Source organism: Streptopelia decaocto (genome assembly GCF_964273445.1).
Source record: "Streptopelia decaocto genome assembly, chromosome: 13".
Lineage (NCBI taxonomy): Eukaryota > Metazoa > Chordata > Aves > Columbiformes > Columbidae > Streptopelia > Streptopelia decaocto.
Genome location: NC_138668.1, coordinates 8,356,321 through 8,375,429, shown reverse-complemented (window position 1 = coordinate 8,375,429; position 19,109 = coordinate 8,356,321). Strand labels below are relative to the sequence as shown.

General features: G+C 46.9%; 1 protein-coding gene across 2 annotated transcripts; it reads left to right on the top strand.

The window, feature by feature from the left end:
• Positions 1-1,079: 1,079 nt before the first annotated feature.
• Positions 1,080-19,061, top strand: TELO2 (telomere maintenance 2). 2 transcript variants are annotated; one of them, XM_082064890.1, is made up of 20 exons: positions 1,080-1,382; positions 1,942-2,219; positions 3,142-3,210; positions 3,838-3,985; positions 4,361-4,463; positions 5,223-5,291; positions 6,301-6,442; positions 7,717-7,853; positions 8,615-8,703; positions 9,739-9,846; positions 10,403-10,488; positions 10,766-10,857; positions 11,591-11,707; positions 11,878-11,949; positions 12,488-12,658; positions 13,366-13,457; positions 14,278-14,377; positions 14,779-14,843; positions 15,431-15,546; positions 18,650-19,061. In XM_082064890.1, exons 1-20 carry the CDS (start codon positions 1,096-1,098, stop codon positions 18,751-18,753), a joined length of 2,445 nt encoding a protein of 814 aa, XP_081921016.1. In that variant the 5' UTR covers positions 1,080-1,095; the 3' UTR covers positions 18,754-19,061. The 2 variants fall into 2 exon arrangements, with proteins under 2 accessions (XP_081921016.1, XP_081921015.1); XM_082064889.1 differs by having other exon boundaries at positions 9,736-9,846.
• Positions 19,062-19,109: the final 48 nt, after the last annotated feature.

Below are 19,109 nucleotides of genomic sequence, written 5' to 3'. Positions count from 1 at the left end.
GGCAGGGGCGGCAGAGCCGGAGCTGCCAGGGGACTCGCCCTGTGGCACAGAATGCCATGTTAATACTGTTTTGATTTAGCAGCAATTTAGGATTTATTAAGGTAGGTCGCAAGTTCCATATATTATTTCTAATTACGCTCAGTCAACAGCTGGTTAGCAAAATGATTTAAAGCAATTCAGTGGATTGGTTGTGATTATAACAGTGACTTAATTGCAGATTTGATGCTGTCAAGGGTTACACTCTGCTTACAAAAGAGGGGTTAAATCACATATAGACACACACAGGTATATGATTAAAAGCCTACATACAGATCTGTAAACACACAAATACTTGTGTGTTTATGAATATTTGAATAGATCTGCACACACAAACCTTATAGCTTTGTGCATATGTATGTACCTATGGCCAGAATTTTCCTCTCGAGTTAAATAAATTACTCGCTTTACTGCATTTGCATTTCTCAGGGCGCAGTTTGTTGAGACTCGAGAAATCTGTCCGTGCCCACAGTTACGTGATGTTTGTTTGTTGCAAGATGTCTGAAGGATGTCCCAGCGCAGAGGAGATGCTGTGATGCAGGAGAGCTCAGGGTTCTCTGGGATCACTGCAGGGTCATGAGATCCTTGACTTCAGTCAGTACATTTTCACTCTGGCCATACTTAGGATGAGGTAATTTCAGGTGCTTTCTACCACTTACCTGTGCTCAGAACTCTTTAGATTGTGTAGTTTGTACCATCCTGCTCTGGCGATGTTCCAGGTACCAAGGAGTGGTGGGTGCACTGGGCTGTCAGCGGTGACTGGTGCCTGCAAAGAGGATCTTTTCCCACGTGGCAGGAGTGTTGGGAGCACGGAAGGAGTGCCCCAGTGCTTCATCTCACGGCACTTGCATAATGGGAGTTTCTGCCCGACACGACCCGTTTTCCGGGTGCTCAAGTGGCCCCGGGGTGGTTTGTAACCCCCACACCCCGCCGAGGGCACCTGTCTCTTTAAGACTGGCGTGGGCGGTGCTTTTCTAGAACGTCACGCCTGTAGGCGCTGCTGATTGGCTGCTGCCGCGGGCGGGCGGAAGCGGGTCCGGCCTCGCTCCCCTCAGCGCCATGGCGGCGGCGGGGCTGGAGCCAGCCCTGCGGGAGGCCGCGGCGGCGCTGGAGCGGGGCGCGGCGGGGGCCGCGGAGGCGCTGGGCGCGCTGCGGACCGCTCTGGCGGCGGCGGGGGGCTCGGCCGCCCTCGGCGAGAGGGAGCGGACGCTCTTCGGCGCCCTCCTGCGCAGCCTGGCCCGGGCGCCCCGCGCGGCGCGGCCCGAGGGCGAGTGGCAGCGCTGCTTCCTGGAGGGGCCGCCCGGGCTCGGGCTCTGCGTGCTGCTGGAAGCCCTCGCGTCCCCGGGGTCAGTGCGGCCGGGCTCCGGGGCTGCTCCCCGGGGGGAGGAGGGCGGGGCGGGTGTCACCCGGCGCGGCGGCCCGGAGAGCTGACGGGGGCTCGTTCTCCTCAGAGCTGGTCTGGGAGCGCGGGCGGGGCTGCCCTGCGGGTGGGCGGGGTCAGGGGAGCCCCGCGCTGCCCCGCGGTTCCACAGCGCGCGCACACAGCGCGCGCACACAGCGCGCACACACAGCGCGCACACACAGCGCGCGCACACAGCGCGCGCACACAGCGCGCGCACACAGCGCGCGCACACAGCGCGCACACACAGCGCGCACACACAGCGCCGGGGGCCCCCACTGAGGCAGCGAGTCTCTGCAGGTGCACCCATTGAATATCCGGAACCTTTTGAGCTGAGGAAACTGTAGAGATACAAATAAATTAAAATTGCTTTGATTCTGGTTAAAATTCTATGTGATTGAGCAGCGGTGTTATAGTGATGAGAGCTCAACAGAAGAACAATAGCGTGCACATCTCTTTTTACCATTGAAAAGGGGCAGGGGCTTATTGCAGTTACTCTCTTCCAGTCCCAGCTTTCATCCGAGCGAGGCTGCCGAGGTGCTGGAGCGGTTCCTGCAGGAGGGGCGGCTCTCGGCTCTGCTGTGGGACGTGTGTCAGCAGCAGGCGCAGGCTGGCGCGCCCGAGCTGCAGGAGGCCCTGCTCAGTAAGGTCGTGTGCTTGCCTGATCATGTGAGCAACAAACTCCAGGGGAAAAACCCACCAGTGTTCTTCCCACAGAACTACTTTCCTCTCTTGGGTGGTGCGATCATCCAGGTGCTGCAGAAGATCTCTGATTCTCTCAGAGGTAAGATTGCAGGACTGTGCTATTGAGACAGCTCTTCTGACGAAGTGTTTTATGTGTGGACCGCCTTGGCTGGTGCTTAAAATACAGAAAATGGGCATTACAGAGCCTCACGTTCAGTCTTCACGCTGAAGTTTGTTGTGCTTAAAAGCACAGAATACCAGGAATGAGAAAGATGCCTGAAGCATTTTAGTAGCATTGAGAAAAGGAGGCTGAGGGGAGACCTCACTCCTTACAACTACCTGAAAGGAGGTTGTGATATGGAGGCTGTTGGTCTCTTCTCCCAAGTAACAAGTGATAGGACAAGAGGAAATGGCCTCAAGTTGCACAAGGGGAGGTTTAGATTGGATATTCGGAGAAAATTTTCATGGAAGGGGTTGTCAGGCATTGGAACAGGCTGCCCAGGGAAGTGGTGGAGTCACCATCCCTGGAGGGTTTTAAAAGGTGTTTAGACAAGGTTCTTACGGACATGGTTTAGTGCTAGGGTTAGGTTAGGTTATAGCTGGATTTGATCCTGATGGTGTCTTCCAACTGAAATGGTTCTATGATTTTGAAATCCCGCTGGGAGCTGTTAAATAGCATCTTCTGTTGGCAGAGCATAATTGTGGTCACTTGGTCTGTGCTGAAGTAATTGTATGGAAGATTTAAATGGTACTGAATGAACCAGTGGCTTTATTACCATTGTATTAAAGTGGGATTGAACTACTTCAGTCTCTTGACTCTCATCATTGTGTATAAATAATGCTGGGTGCTGTTTTGTGCCTGAAGGCACGTGGTGGAGGGAAGAAGAGATGGTGCTGGAAGAGAAAAAGTTAATCTGTGTTTTCAGGCTTTGGTACTTGTGGAAGTGTATGCTGCTCCTTCTGAAGGTTGTTTGGAGGATCCTGGTGATGCTCTTGTTAAGCTTGTGTCTGTTTTATCCCAGGTGGCTTGGATTGCTCAATCTCTTTTGTTTCTCATGTCCTCGGGAAGGTGTGTGTCCATGGGAGACAAAGTGAGTGTTTTACAATACCATTTTGGGGCCAGGGAAAGTTGGGTTTACTGTATTAGTATGGAAGGATGACTGTGATGATGATGATCAACAGAGGGAGTGGGAGACTGATGAGTTAATACTTTGGGGGTTTTGTGAGCTGCTCGCTGCTTTCTGAGGCTACTCAACTACGTATCCAACAGATATTGATGCTTTTCTGTCAGCTCGTGTGAATGTGATCTGTTCTCTCAAAAACTGATGAGGTTATTAGCCTGCTCATCCTGCCATTTAGGGCATAACTTCTAGTGCTTTTCATCCAGTGGCCTGAAAGTGCCTTGTAAATACCAGTATAAATCACTGCCCTTGAGTAATAACCCTCTCACGTGAGTCACCTTCAGTCTGGCTTCACTTAGAACCCTGAAGCCACTGAATTCACAAGTAGTTACAGGGCTGGGGAAGGAGAGATTTTCTAGCTGTTTACTGTGATGAGGAATACTTGCAAGTTCCTTAGTTTTTACCACAGGAACAACTAAGAACTGCAAGCTGTACATCGTATTTCTTCATCTTGTAAGGATCTTGAAATTTGCAGGCTGACCTTGAGTGCGATTGCACTAGTTCTGGTGTATTTACCTGTTTTCTCTTCAACTTCAGAAGAAATTCTGGGTGTTTTGGTACCCCGCCTGATGGATCTCACCAAGTCAGACTGTATCTGGCAAAGAATATGCTGGCGACTGGTTGAATGTGTGCCAGACCGCTGGATGGAAGCCGTGGTCCTTGGCTTTGTGCAGAGAACCCCTGGGTAAGAGCTCTGCTTTCCTCCCTCATCCAGAGGAAAGGCTGGAGGTTTTTCACAAATACTTGCAGGATTGTTTTCTGATGTGTGCGTGTGTGTGTAGGCAGTTGCTTACAGTGCCTTTTCCTGAGAGACTCTAGGGATGGAGCAGCTGGTTGTTTCCTCTCAGGTAGAACCTGCACCATTCCTTAGAGATCTGTGTTGTAGCATGTGAAAAAAATGAGTGAAAACATTCTTTGCAATTACTGACTCATTCCTAAAGTTTAGAGTTGTTTCAGAGACTTTGTTACAAATACCTGCTTGTAGAATTTCCTATGATTAGTAGCAGCATGACAGTAATTTCACAGGTTCTAATATTTTGCTATTGACCTGTCTTGCTAGGGCAGATGTCTTGTCTAGGTTGCTGGGGAACCTGGTTGTGAAAAACAAGAAAGCTCAGTTTGTGGTGACACAGAAGCTGCTGCTCTTGCAGTATTGCCACACGGTAAGGCCTCTGCGTTGAACAGCGGTGTAGGGGCTCCTCTTTTCCAAGTGCCAGTGTGTTTTTTAGCTGAACTCCAGGTCTTTGCAAGATTTAACTCTGTATTCTGAAATCAGCCTTAAGTCTCTCCACACGTACCTGAGCTGTGCAGCTTTTCACTTACATCCCCTTAACTGAACGTCATGAACAGGGAGTGGTAAATTGTTGCTTTGAAATCATGGGATTCATGTTCTCTCTTGGCAATTAGCAGAATTACTGTACTCTATTTTTCTGGGACCAAGTGGTTAGTTGCACAAACTGTCGGTGTTCTGGGGAGCTGGGGACATCTAGTTAATTTAGAATCTGAGAGAAGAGGCTGAAGAAGCCATGACCCACCCTCAGGGATAAGAATTAGATTGAAGAGATGAGACAAGGGCTGGGGATTTTTTTTTCCCTGTGCACTTAAGTTTGTCACAAGGTGTTAGGAAGTGTTGTGTGGTTTGTGGTGGTCTTGTGAGGGATGTTCTCTTTGTGTTCCATGTTTGCCTGAGACTGCGCTGATCTGGTTTTGATGATAAAAACACTGTACTGTATTCCTGTCCTGGTTTTCCATGTATTTCATCAGCAAATGCTTGTGTGCTTGGTTGGGTTTTTTAAAATTTGCTTAATTTTATGTCTCTGAATGTTGTCAAAATGAAAAGCTTAATGTAGTAAAAATACACTCTTGTCATTGGGTGACCACTTTGTGCCCAGCTAAAGCAGGACTCATGGTTTTCATTGCAGACTGCAGTACTGCAGAACCTCCTTGGCTACCTGGCCCTGGATGGCCTTCGGCGTCCCTTACTGATCAAGGTACGGTTGAGTAACGCTGTTGGTGACATATCTGATCAAAAAAATGCTACCGTGTGAGTGTGTGTGTGTGTCTGTGGGGTGTGCAGTTTTGGTACTTCTCTGAGACACTTTTGTTAAGGTTTCTGAGAATGAGGGAAGCCCTAGCATATCACAGGTAAATGATGATAGACAAATCAAAGACTTCGCTGCTGCTTGCATTAGTTTTTCATATTTAATTGCTAAATTGTCTTCCAAGTAGCAAAATTAATGAGGCTTAGATTCCAACAGATGTCCTGTGTCCTCCATCCCTCTCAGCTTCCTCTGTTGTCCCCTGTTTGTGTGGCTGGGCAGATGGCAGCAAGTGATGACGTTGGTTGAAAACTGTCTATGTGCCAAATGGTTGATGCTTTGGAATCTCTCTCATCTACCTTCTCCTCAGTGGGGATGCAGATATTTTCCTTGTCCAAGCCAGCAGTGTGATGGATCTTCTAGGGAATTTGTATCTCTGGAAATATCTACCGCTTTGTCGTGGTGTTGGTTTGGTTTGGTTTGGTTGGTTTGTTTGTTTGTTTGTTTGTTTTTGTGGGGTGGTTCTTTTGATTTTGTTTCTTTGTTTTTTGTTTTTTTTTTTTGCACTGGTTAGATGGTCTAAAATTATCTGGAAGTACTGGCAGCTATATACAATATGACCCCAAATATATAAAACCATATAATAGCATATTGCTTTTTGTCAATAATATGTATTGCTTTCTATATAATATTTATTTATGAGAAATAAACATATTTATCACTTTTAAGTAAAAAAATATATTTAGCAGTATATTAAACAAAGGTGGTATGGAGTTCTCAGCTGGTCAAACACAGTACGTTTTGGGCCCTGAAATACAAAGTTATCTTTGTTCATAAGGAGTGTAGAGTGCACTGGGAAGCATAGAGACCAAAGAGCCATCAGAATATACAACATGCTGTATGAAAGTACATTTCAAAAAGAAAAGATCAATTTCAAACCAACTTGAGTTTTCTGATTCAGGTGCTGCAAGAACTGTTGGAGACCTGGGGCAGCAGCAGCGCTGTGAAACACTCTCCGCCGGAGCAGCAGCAGTATATTAGCAAGGCCATCCTCATCTGCCTCTCCCACCTGAAGGAGCCCGAAATTGAGAGCTGCAGACAAGGTGAGGTGGTGGGAGAAGCGGGAGATAAATTTGTTTCACAGGAGGTCAGACTGTGAGTAGAAGAACATCTTGTTTTGATCTGTGGACAAAATTTTTCCATTTCATCTTGGCAAAAATGGTGTAGCCTCCTGGGATCCTCTTTTTCTTTAGCACTGGTGTGGTACAATTCCAAGTGCATAGCTTTAAATTATAAAATTGGAGAAACATATCTTTGAACTAAGGTTCTTACCTGAACAGTGGTTTGGGAGCCCTTAAGTTTTGTCACTGGAAAACCAGGATTGCCTCTGTGACTGGTTAGAGGAATGGAGTGATTTGCAATTTATAGGCTCACAGTTGGAGCACGAATGAGGCTCCAGAGGGGACAGGGGCAAGTACACCAAGGATAAACAGCTGTTTAGTTGGACTCTGACTATCCAATACGATTTCCTCTGCATCATTCTGCTCCCCTCAGTACTAGATGAGTAGGGATAGTGAGTTACTGGCAAGGGCATCCTATTTTGCATTCATACAGTGGGGTCCTGGTCTAAAATTTCTGTTTCTGTTGCAATAAGAACAATATTCTCTCCAATGTCTAGAGTTACTTCTGTGTGTGTGTGGCTCTGAGGGGCAAGAAGGTTAACTGACAAGACCTGTCCGTTGATTTCATTCTATTATAGAATTACTTGTTTAGGTGATCCAGTGACCTGTTATTTACTAACAGTACTGTAGTTTTATAATCTCTTTTTTATGTGACAGCCGTTGCCAAGATAAGCTTTTCTGAGCTGAAGGAGGTCAGTCGAACGCAGTAAGCCTGCCTGGTGAAGCTGGCAGCCGTCATTCTCTGGGCTGAGAAATACCAGTGTTACCTGCCCCTGTCAGCTGGCCTAGGTGCTGAGGGAAATTTCTCCCTCTGTGACTGTTTTCCTGGTCAGAATTTGTAGCTTCCTCAAAACATGACGTTTCACTTCAGCTTGTTTTCAGAGCTCTTCAAAGCCACTTAAGATTTACTTGACTTACCATCCTTTTTTGTTTCAGTGAAAACTGAAATATTCCAAATTTAGAATATAGTGTAATGTTTTGTTGACTTAGTACCCCATGAAAAAGTGTGGTTTTGTTGGTGCTGAAAAGCAATACTGCCACTGCAGAAAGAGGAGTCACAGTTGCATGAGCCCTTCGTGTTTTTCTACCCATTATTGAGTGGTGAATGGCTTAAGACGCCCTCTCAGGGAACCAGCATAAAGATGGGTATTTGTCTCTGTCATTATTTCATGCACTGATGGTTTGGTGTGTTTCAGAGCTTCTCACAAGCATGATGGAGGGTGTGAAATGCCACTTGGACAGCAGCCTGCCACAAATACGGCGTCTGGGAATGATCGTGGCAGAGAGCATTAGTTCAAAAATAAACACTGATGGGCCTGTCCTGAAGTTTCAGGTGAAGGTTATAATGAAATGTATGTCTAGTTTACAGGGCTTACAGGAAATAAAAGCTTTAAACCAGGTGATCCAGGGCATTATAGCAAGTTCTAACACTTGTCGGGAAATAAGGAGAGGCAGCAACACTTTCAGAGAGGACATCTGTTTATAGAAAAGCAATTGTACAGAAATTAGCCAGCTGGCTGAGAGTGACCTTAAGTGTAACCTGCTGACAAAGTTGAGGGTAAACTGGTGATAATAAAGGACTACTAGAGGATTATCGTATTGCACAAGGGAATCAGAATCTGGCCCGTGGAAGTTGAGAGGGAACTTCAAACCTAAACCACTGTGAACTTTCAGTCCCGCAAAGAGCTGCTCTGAGTTGAGATTTTCCAGGTTGACATGAGGATTATGCTCTGCTGTTGCCAGTAAAGATTGTAAGAATTATGCGATTAAATCACATTGATTCTTTAAAACTGCATCATCCCTCATGTCACATTGCCATTTATTAGATGTTTTAAATACTGTAAATAACATTCAGACAAGGTTGGATCAGGTGCTACTATTATATATAGGGACAAAGATTACATATGGCGCAGGTCACTTTACAGCATTTACATTACTGCTGGCAACACAGCGATTGAATCATGGGATCATGGATTTGTGTGGGTTCATCTGCTTGTGATTCAGTCTCTTGCACACAGCAGAAGGGTCAGATGTTGAATGCTGGGCAGATTTGCTATCAAATAGAGTTGAGTAACTGTTATTCTGAATGTCTAGTATGAGGAAGATGATGAAGCAAGAGAACTGAAGTCCCTTCTGGTGCAGACTCCACCATTCTGTGTTGTCCCCAGCCTTCCAGATGATGAGTAAGATATTGCTACTATTCATCTCCATGCCATCTTTTTGCCCTTCTCTGTACTTTTTTTGAGTTACACACTAGAACTGCATACAGTATTCAAGTGGTCTTATATATTCTTAAGCATTATAATGCACTTTACTCTTACAATGCAGTGCAGTGATGTTAAATTCATAATTCAAATAGCAGTATGTATTAAATTGCTTGTTTGATAGCTGCATGCGGTAAAACCGTGCTCCCAGGGTCTTGTCCCTGGGTAGAATCAAACAGGCCTTTTCTCTTCACATCGGGGAAATCTGGCATTTGGGCCATATGCCCACAGCCCATTAGTCCCTGACAAAAATCCAGCATACCCGTCAGTCTAAAGGCTGGTTCTTTGGTGCTCTTGACTTCTGTAGCATCTGCTGAGGTTCTCTGAAGCACTTAGTTTTACCAGTGGATGAAGGAAGCTTTTCATATTATTAGCAAATGAAGCTGTCCAGCACTCCAGTGAAATACAGAAGGTTTATTGCTCCCATTTTAGGGGCACAGTCAGTGTAGACAGCTGTTTGAGACAGCATTTGAGAAGCAGAGAGATGAAAGGACAATTCCAGAGTCCACAGAAGGAGGTACAAGGGCACAAAAAAAATTATCCGTTATTGAATTCGTCCCACTATTAATCATTAAAGATGTTTCTTCTTCATTTGTTTGGTTTTGTTCACAGCTTCAAACATGGGACAGGCCAGTGTGGTCCAGTTATCACAGATGAGTCTTTACTTAGCAGTCCTAGGTGCAAGTTAGTGCGGGGAAACACGGCAAATTAGCCAGCTTAGGTTTTGTTACCCATTGCTTTTCTGTTAAGAGATTCTGCGTCTCTTCTGCCCTCACCCCATTCTCTTCCCAGGACTTTGTTCCTTGTGTAGGCCAAGCTTGGTGGGAAGCTGCAGCAGAAATAATTACCTGCTGTTCTGCTTAGGCAGCAAGGGTTGATGGTCTGGGTAGTTTATTGCTAGTGGGTAAGGACTGTTGCTTTATTGGTTTTAATCCTTCTTGTTGCTCACAGCAGGAATGAGAAAGCAGATGCTGCGCTGCCGTTGGTATTGGAAAGTGACATGAAATCACATGCAGCGGCCCCTGTAACGCCACAGGAGGAGTCAGATGCTGAGCTTGACAGGTATGAGGCAAGAAACTGGTAGGAAATGGAAAAGAAATGGCAGGTTCTTAAGAGCAGATGTCAGGAGAAGGGAGCTATTGGTAGCTGCATTTCTTGGCAAATCTTGTGCTTTCTGACCTTGTTCAGCTGAGTGGCACGCAGCAGAGTAGGACTTTGTGTAGGAAATTGCATGCAAGTAGGTTAGTCAGTGATCTAATGAAAGCATTTACTCCATTTGACTTATCTAAGTTTCTTTGACTTACGGCTATACCTCTCCATTTTAACAGTGGACCTGACTTGTTCTGTCACTTTGCCAATACATAAAGAAATCTCAAGAATCAGCTTCATGTCTCTCGGTCACCTGGCTCCTGGTCACAAAACCACTTTTGCACTGAGCTGCAGAGTAATTTCCTCAGGAGCCCTTTCAGATCAGGCCGCAACAGCACTTGTGGACAGTGCAAGGGTGAAGATATTACAATAATCTATGTGCTGCTTTTTTCACTTTTGTGTGGATGGCTGGGGAGAGGAAGAACATCTGTACCCCACAGAGTAACTCCTGCCTTTATTTCTTGTACAGTGATGATGACCTCATCCCTTACGACATGTCAGAAGATAGAGAACTAAAGACTAAGGCTCCTGTGTATATCCGAGACTGTATTGAAGGTAGGAGATTTGAGACTACGTCTTTATCTGTTTCCTACTGATTTGGGGTGGGTGATCTTGGTGTAGGTTTATTTTTTTCAGAGCTAATTTAAAGAAGCTGTAGGATTTCAGTAATCGGGGCTCAAGCGTTTCTGAGTAATTTCAGTTTAGTTCTTGATGCTGGTTCAGTGATATCTGCCTATAACAGGACAAACTAGCGGCAGAAGAAAGTTGGGGGTGTATAACCAAGCACAACCATTTTGTGAACAGCTATTGTTTGTCTTTTGATTGCATTCAGTCCTGACAGGATCTGAAGACATGGACAAATGGGAAGCTACAGTCAAGGCCCTTGAGAGCTTGGTTCGAAAGAATCCAGCAGCAACAAGAGAGGTGAAGTAGTGTGAGCTAAGTTACCAGTGGGCTGTAATACAGGATTGTGCCTTTGCCCTTGTGAAGAGACTAAACATGCCACTAGAGCAGGAGGCCAGGCTAAGGGGGACCTGCATTTAAAGCTTTCAGCTTGGGAAGGGAAATAGTAGGAAATAGTTGGTTTGGAGGTGGGGCTGCAGAGCACAAAGGAACAAAGAGCAGGCAAAGGTGCTGGCAGCAGTATGGCATGTAGCATCTCCAGCACTGAAGATGAAATGCACTGCGAGTTGAGCTTGCCAGAAACACGAGGAAGCGCCGTGCTTTCTGCCGGGCAGAAATCAACATTTGAAATGCAGTTTACAGAGCAACCACGAATTCCACAGACCAATTGCAGGGGTGTAGTCTGGTAAACAATGTGCAACCTGCTGCTGCTCATCAGACCTGTTACTAAGCTGGATGGGCTTTGGGGGTGGTACTGTGCCACTTATTAATTATAGGGACAATTCCTCCTACAACACGATGCCAAAGTGAGTGTGGACAGAGAAATCGGCACAGGGGGTTGTTCAGTGTTTTGAGAAATCTGTCATGTTGGCATTTAGCTTAATGTGTTTTCTCTCCCTCCTAAGTAACAGACACGTTGCCTGTATTCCATACCCTCATTGTCTTTGCTTAAACATTAGAACTGGTGTGTAAATCCTGTGAGAAAGAAAACACCTGCGGGGATTTGATTCCTTTTTTTTCATTATTTGAGCAGGTTAGCGTGGAGCTGGCAAAAATACTATTGCATCTGGAGGAGAAGACCTACATTGAAGGCTTTGTGGAGCTCCGTCAGAGAGCTCAAGTAGCTGTTTTAACAACAGATCCAATACCTGTGAGTTCTTCTTTCCCCTGTTTGCACACCATGTCTCTTCTCTTCTCTTGGAGGCTTCTTGTTAACCTGACAGGAAGCAGAACTTCTCCTGGAATGGAGAGTCTTAGATTGATGCGAAGGCTGTTTCCAACCTGGGTCTGTGTTCATTGCACATTGATTTTTCTGTACAGGTAGCAAAGTACTTGACCTCCCAGTTCTACTCTCTGAACTACAGTCTTCGTCAGCGCATGGACATTCTCGATGTAAGTGCTCTTCTCTTCACTTCTCGCTTTCCTTGTGTCTTTGTTGTACCAGTGCTGCTGTAATGGTGTTACCTTTTATTCCTCATAGGAGCAGGCAGAGGCATGGGAATGTCTTCTATTAGCATTTGTGCCTGGCATGCCTCTCTTGTTTGTAGCCCTGCTACACTCCAGTTATACAGCCATCCCTCCCTACAGAATGCAAAACATATGAAGGACATTTGCTTAGGAGAAGCCACTGTTCCCTAACGTGTCATCAGTCTTATATCTCCACTTTCTGAAAGGCAGCGATCTGCCTCTGACTCCTCCTACACCATTTCACTTACTGTGTCTGAAGAAGGAGCTGCTGTTCTGTCTCTGGGATAAGTGACCAGGTGCTTGGTCAGCACCTCAGAGCCAGTTGGTTGTCGCTGTTCTTCATTCTGAACCTGTCGTGTGTTTCTGACTTGCTGTTCCTGTCAGTTTGGGTGCAGATAACTCTGTTGTTGTCTCCTAGTAGAGGGATTAGCCCTTTTTAACAGAACCTCCATCTTTCATCTAGGTATTGGTTTTGGCAGCTCGGGAACTGTCCTATCCCAAATCCCATGGGAAGACCAAGCATTCTGGTGCCCAAAAACCCCGTATCCAACTTCTTCCTGGAAGTGACAGCTCCAAGGACTGGAGGAAAATTGTTGATGAGAGGATCAAAAGCAAGACTCGGAGATTTGCTACGGTGAGGCTGGGGTGGAAACAAACTAATGTCAGATCCAGCAAAAACAGGGGTTGTTGTATTTCTATCCAGAAAGAGAAAAATACCCAATCCAAAGGAAAGACTGTGTAACTTAAAACATAAATTTATCTTCATATTTAGCCGAATCTTTGGTGCAGAGTGCCACCTTCCATAGTCCTCCCCTGGCAGGGAGTGGAAAATAAACCTAGATTTCCTTGCTTTGCATTGAGGGGTAGTTGTTGCTGTTCTGTGCTTGTTCTGAGCTTGTCTGGCCGCTGCAGGGAGCTGTTACTGCACCTCGCGGATCCCAGAGCCTCCTCCATCAGACCAACTGTCCCTGGACTGGACTGTCTCAGCCTCCCTGCTTTTCAGGGAGATAAATTGATGCCAGTTTCACAGTTCCCAGAACTCCCCTCTGGTTCACCCTGGAGAACTCACTTTCCAAAACTCCTTTATCCCCTGCATGTTCTTGTTTCTTATATCTAACCCAGCAGCACTGAGCTATTTTGTGCTGAAATATTTGGATGTGTGAGAGGATCTGAAGTGGGAAGTGAGCCTTCCAGCCTGGAAACTAGTAGCCATAGGCACACAAGCAAGCAGTGGCTGACACTGGGATCGCTGCATGGCACCTGTGGTCTTGACAGTGTCCAGTGAAGTGCAAGATTCAGATGATGCGTCTTGTGTCTAGTCTTCATTTTTCTCTTGGACAGGGTCCGTCTCAAGGCGAACTGGCTTCCAGCCCGAATGAGTTCAGTTCTGTTGCTGGGCACTTCTTTTTCCCCTTGATTCAGCACTTTGACAGGTGAGCGTGAGCCCCTCAGGGTGTGGGCCTGGCAGCTGCCAGTGTGAACCTCTGCTTGTTCTGCTCACCCCAGAGCAGCAGGCTGAAGCCCAGAGCTGTGTGGGAGTCTGGTGACACCACACTGCTGCCCGGCTCCTGCATAAAGCGTAGACAAGAGGGATTTGTGGTCTCTGGACAGCTCCTGTGAAGAATTTTTGGGCAGAAGTGTGTCAGACCATGCAGAAGCAGAGATACATTATGAAGAATAACCTGTTGGCAGGTGTGCAGGTGGATGCTTTTGGCAGTACCAAACCAGTGGTCTTGGCTGACCCTCCACCTGGGGAGGTCCACAGAGAACCACAGAAATTAGACTGCAGTCTTGAACCAAAGTTAACCCTGTTATCAAGTTAACCCTGTCCCAGGTTTGGGCCTGTCACCTGGACTGGTCCTTGTGGCCACGTTGTGGGACACAGGACACAGTTTGTTGTCAATTCATTCTTTGCTTACCTAAGAGAGGCTGAGTAATTGATTCCATGAGAATCAAGATTGTTCTAATACTGATCTTAATGGTTTGTTTCTAGTATGGCAGTGCCATTGTTTGCAGGCACTTCTTTCTAGGGAAAGCCTGTTGGTATCGCTTGATACCTGCTGTTAGAGTAGAGGATGTTAGTGGTCTGGGAGCAACAGTCTGTGTTAAACTGGGAATAACTGTATAATGACTGTTGCCATACAGATTCAGGCTTGTGGGGAACAGCTCGCACTGCATAACCACCCCAGCTGTTCCAAAGATGCGCTGATCAGCCTTCTCGCTGCTACACAACTGTGTATCTTACACTTGCAGGCCTTTGACAACATTTGATCTCCTGGGGGAAGATCACTTTGTCCTTGGAAGACTGGTCCACACGTTAGCGGTCCTGATGCACTTGGCTGTCAACACTGTGGTAAGAAAGGCTGCGGGAGCTGGCAGGGAGCAGGAGACTTCCAGCCTGAGAGCTCCGAGGTGTTTTCTGCACCACCGCTGTGCTCTGGGGCCTGCTGCACTTAGACTGGCAGCAAGTTTGAGTCACGTGTGCTACGGAGTTGTGAAAAGGGCTGAGAAAAAATGGTCAGAAAGGAGACATGGGATTCAGACGCCCCTGCACAATCTTTTCCTGGCAGAAGAACTCTTAATTTCCGTGGGAGGCTGGGCACATCATTTCGCTTTACTGCTTAAGTTTCATCATCTGCAAAATAAAGTTAATTGTAACCTTGATGTTCACAACAGTGTATCTCAAGGTCCAGTTCTGTAGGGTGGTGTGAATGTTGAGGTATTTAGTGTTTCTGTCATAATTCTGTTTTGCAGGCAGTTACTGCGATGGGAAAGGCACTGCTGGAGTTCGTTTGGGCTCTGCGTTTCCACACTGACTCGTGAGTTGTAGTTGTTTTTGGTTTTAGAGATCAGCTGTGAGCTGTGATTTGTCTGTGTCCAAGACTAGCACCTGGCTGAGGATGTTAATGACTTTGTCCATTAACTCTGTGTTCTCATCCAGCCTTGTGTTCCTGCAACTGAGTATTGCAAGAATAGGTAACAAAGGCATTGCTTTAATGTCAAACCAACATTGGAGCTTGGCTAGTGTCTTCTAGTGTGGAGATACATGACAAATGTAATCAACTATCATGTGATAGTTTTATCTATAGTTGGTTGGGGAGCTCAGAAAACTTTAGACTCAATTCCAGCATTCAACCCTGGAAAGAAATTGAGAGATGTAGCCAAAGTGCTGTAAACATCCCATTTCTGTTTGGATCTCGGGCTTGTCCAGGACTCTGAATTGTGCCGGACTGCCTGCCCCACAGCACGGCAGGGGCTGTGTGTGTGAGCATCCTGCCAGCTGGTGCACCATTACTCTCCTACTCAGTAGGAATATGGCAAAAGCCATCATAGTCACAAACATTTGAAGAAATCAAGATAGACCATGAAGCTGCAGGCTCTACCCAGTTAATTCTTTCTCCAACAGGTATGTGCGCCAGGGTCTCTTGTCCTGTATCTCCTCCCTGCTCCTCAGTGTCCCTGCACAGCACCTTCTGGAAGACATGACAGAAGAGCTTTTGGAAACTCAGTCCTGGCTGGGAGGTAAGATGTGGTGGTGTACACCAGTGGGTTTCTGGTTAAGGGTGCAGTCTTTGTGCAGCTTCTCTTTAATTGTGATGGTACCAGTAATGTCCTGGTGTTGTGCACCAGAGATTTGCATGCTAAACAAATTTATTGCTTGCTTGTAAGTTTAGGGCAAATACCAGAGCACACTGTGTGCTGTATAGATGTATTACTGAGGTAACTAAAGCATAAGCTGAGAGCAGCGTATGGCATTTCCAAGTGTGACTGTCCTCACCTTACAAGCCAACCAAAATAAACCCCAAAATGTAGTATGATGTTCCCAGTTTCTCTGTCTAAGCACCCAACCACATGAAGCTGCAGGAAGTATTGTCAGATTACGTATCTCATCTGGGCAGTGCCTTTGACTGGCAGCAGCAGCAAAGTCTTGTATGGCCTGTTTACACCATGTGTGCAGAAGGTGGGTTTCATGAGTGCTAAGAATAGGAGGAAGACGAACATGACCACATCTCCTAACTTCCTATTGCTGGTGGACAGAGCAACTTATGGCAAACACCTTTACATGGTGCACGCAGCGCACCTTGCATCAACACCAGCTGTTTGTATCGCAGGTATCGCAGGGTGCTGGAAGCAGCAGAGCAAATAGCGCTGTGTGCTTGGTAGCTCTGAAGCCTCCTCCGTGTTCTGAGCGGACCCCATGCGATCCCCAGGTTCGTTCCTTCACTGTTCTCGCTCTTGGTGAGTTGGCTTCCCGCGGGGAGCAGGCAGGAAGCAGCAGTGACACAGCGGCCTCTGATCCTCACAGGCTGTGGAGCTCTGTGCCCTTTAAAAGGAAGAGAGCTGCCTTGTGGGGCCAGAACTTTACTTTTCCCATGACATGGTGTGCTCTGAGGAATCTCCTGGTCTCTGCAGTTAACACTACTATTGCCAAGTAAAGCCTTTCCAGGAATGTTATAAATGTATTTTTCAGCATGAGGGTCTGCGTAATCTGTTTTTAATTGGTTATTTTTGGAAGGAGGAGGATGACAGCGCTAGTAGCATCTTTTAATGCCTGTAGGTAGTGTAATGTCCGTCTCTTTACACGTACTGGTTTTGCATGAAAAATGCACGGTAGAGCCTGGTGGCAATGAGAGCAGGGTAAGATCCCGGTTGTGTGTGTAGTGCAGAAGGGGAAGTTATGCTAGAAGCCAGTCAGAAACCTTAAAGAATACAAGTCAACTCCAGATCTGGTCAGATGTGATTTAAGTGCAATTTAAAACCTGTGCAGCCTTGTAGGGCTACTTCCTGAAAGAACAACAGCTCCTTGTGCTGCCCCTTTGCTATTAGTTGTAAGATTGGTGAAGTGGCTCTCACAGGGAGCACCAGGCTCCTCCCTGCTGCTCCAGCGGGTGCAGTCAGTCAGTCCCTACAGGCCGACTTTTATGACTGAATCATGGTTTTTCAGCTAGTGGACTTGCTGTCGCTTTGTGACTCTTCCAGACAAGATTTGCAAGAGGTGTCATGTAGTAGATCTGCTGCTGTAGCTGGGAAAAATGACAAGCTGTCCCACATGCACACCGCCTGCCACTGTGCCTGATGGCCAGAAGTTACCACTTTGGGTTTCAGCTTAAAGCATATACATTTCTCCTGTGATAGTTAAAGTACAATGAGGAAGAGTGGGCTAGAAAATGTTATTCGTGAACTATTTAGTAGAAATTTACAGATCTGCTCCAGTTTGTTATTAAATCACAGCCCACCCAGCTTCCGGCAGTTCATCATGTGAATATGACTGACTGTTCCAGCCCTTCAGCCTTTGGGCTGTAACTAGAACTGTTCCCCATTAGAAAGTGTTTGCAGTGTGGTGTAGGAAACTACTTCTGTCACTTGTCATGGTCCTGTCCACTTAGTGGATGCTTTGGGACATTTCAGCTGGGGAGAGAGGCTGGATCTACCTTGTACTTGTCCATCATTGCTATTAATGCTGTGCTGGACCTACTATGGAGTAGTCCAGTCCTTCCCAGGGGAGTGAGGGAACACCTCAACATTTCTAGGAAACAGTTCCTTTGATTCCTCAGCAGCTGCCTTTGAGGGAATTCCCCACCCCTTGCAAGTGCTGCAGAGCTGTGTTGTAGGTGAGTTTGTTGCATGTGAGGACACAAGTGATACTCTGGTGCCCTGTGTCTCCCTTTCAATAGCAGGAGTTCAAGGTCCACGCTCATGGCAATTAGAAGCAGCGCCGACATTAGTCTCTTACCTTTTGAGCTTGTACTGCTCTGCCTTGTAGCCTCCCCCTTTTGCTTTCTGTGGAGTGTGGAAACACCACGCTGAAGCTCTCCCTGGGGTTATAAATAGCCCCGCTCCATCGGGGTGAGTCATGTGTTTGGGCTGACAGCGCCGGGCTCGGAGCACACTGCTTGTGCGTACAGGATATCCTCACGCGGACCCGCTGCTCTTCCAGGCTCCCCCTGCTCAGACATCCTGCGTGCATCCTGGTTTCTACTTTGCAGGCCCATTAAGGGCCCCTGAAATAACAGCTGCCAGGAGCAGCTTCATGCTCTCTGTTACATGCTGCATAAAGTATGAAAGAACTACTGGTTTATTGTAAGACTGACCTCAGAACGGAGAATGTGGTGAAGCTTGGGGTCTGCCTCTTTCTGTCCCCCATTTGAAGGGCAGTGTCACTGCAGAATCTGTTTTGATTGCAGGAATTGGCTGAATGGAGACTTTGGGCTTTTGAGTAAGTGGATTTCTGATTGCAAACTGCATTCGTGCGAGTACATCAGCTGTAGAAAGGTGATGTATAGCTCAAGGGCACAAGTAAGAATTCTAGCACGGAGGTTATCCCATGGAATGCAAGGTCAGGGTTTCTGTTGTGTTTCAACCCAGCTATTTGTTTCTGCTGCAAGAATGAACTGAGCGTTACCACATGCGACAGTCAGGGCTCAGCTAATCTCATTCAGCTTGAGATGATCTTTGCCTTCTAGTCTGATGTAATTCCTGCAAGTGCAGATGTCCAGCCCAGGCTCAGTTGCACTTGCTGTTTCTTTTAGTGCCGTTCTGTGACTGTCAGTGGAACAGCAGAGAAGTGTTAACTGAAGAGCAGTTTTTCCCATTTCCCAACTAACAGTGGCTGCTTCTTTTACAGATGTGGTGGAGAAAGATCCAGACGGGGACTGCAGGAGGCTGGCCCTGCAGAACTTGCTACTAATGGAGAACCTGAAAAAGAAACTCGAACCTGTCCTGTCTTAGCTGAAGGGTGAAAGAAATGACCTTTACCTCACACTCTTGCCAGCTGGATGTGTCGGCACCGCTGGGGCCTCCTCAGCGGTCACCTGGCTGGAGAAGAGGAAGCAGGGGGAGGGCGCAGAGCTGTGAGCCAGCGAACCTGACTTGACATCTGGACTTTGTAGTGGTGGCCAATTGAGTGAGCTATGGCTATCCGGTACGGGGTGTACAGATGCAGGAAGGTAGGCGAGCGCTGCCGTCCTCCCCACACCTCCCCAGCCCCCACCCCCGGCTATTTATAACCTTGGCAGATTTGAGCGCTCTGCTAAAAATACAGGGAAGATCTCACAGCAGACTTCTTGTCAGAAAAACAGGAGGGC

Bases quoted from the DNA above. Each gene is read 5' to 3' on its own strand.
- TELO2 (XM_082064889.1), top strand. From the start codon at position 1,096: ATGGCGGCGGCGGGGCTGGAGCCAGCCCTGCGGGAGGCCGCGGCGGCG. The intron at 9,847-10,402 runs GTATGAGGCAAG...TTTCTTGTACAG, and splicing joins TCAGATGCTGAGCTTGACAG to TGATGATGACCTCATCCCTT. The intron at 15,547-18,649 runs GTAAGATGTGGT...CTTCTTTTACAG, and splicing joins AACTCAGTCCTGGCTGGGAG to ATGTGGTGGAGAAAGATCCA.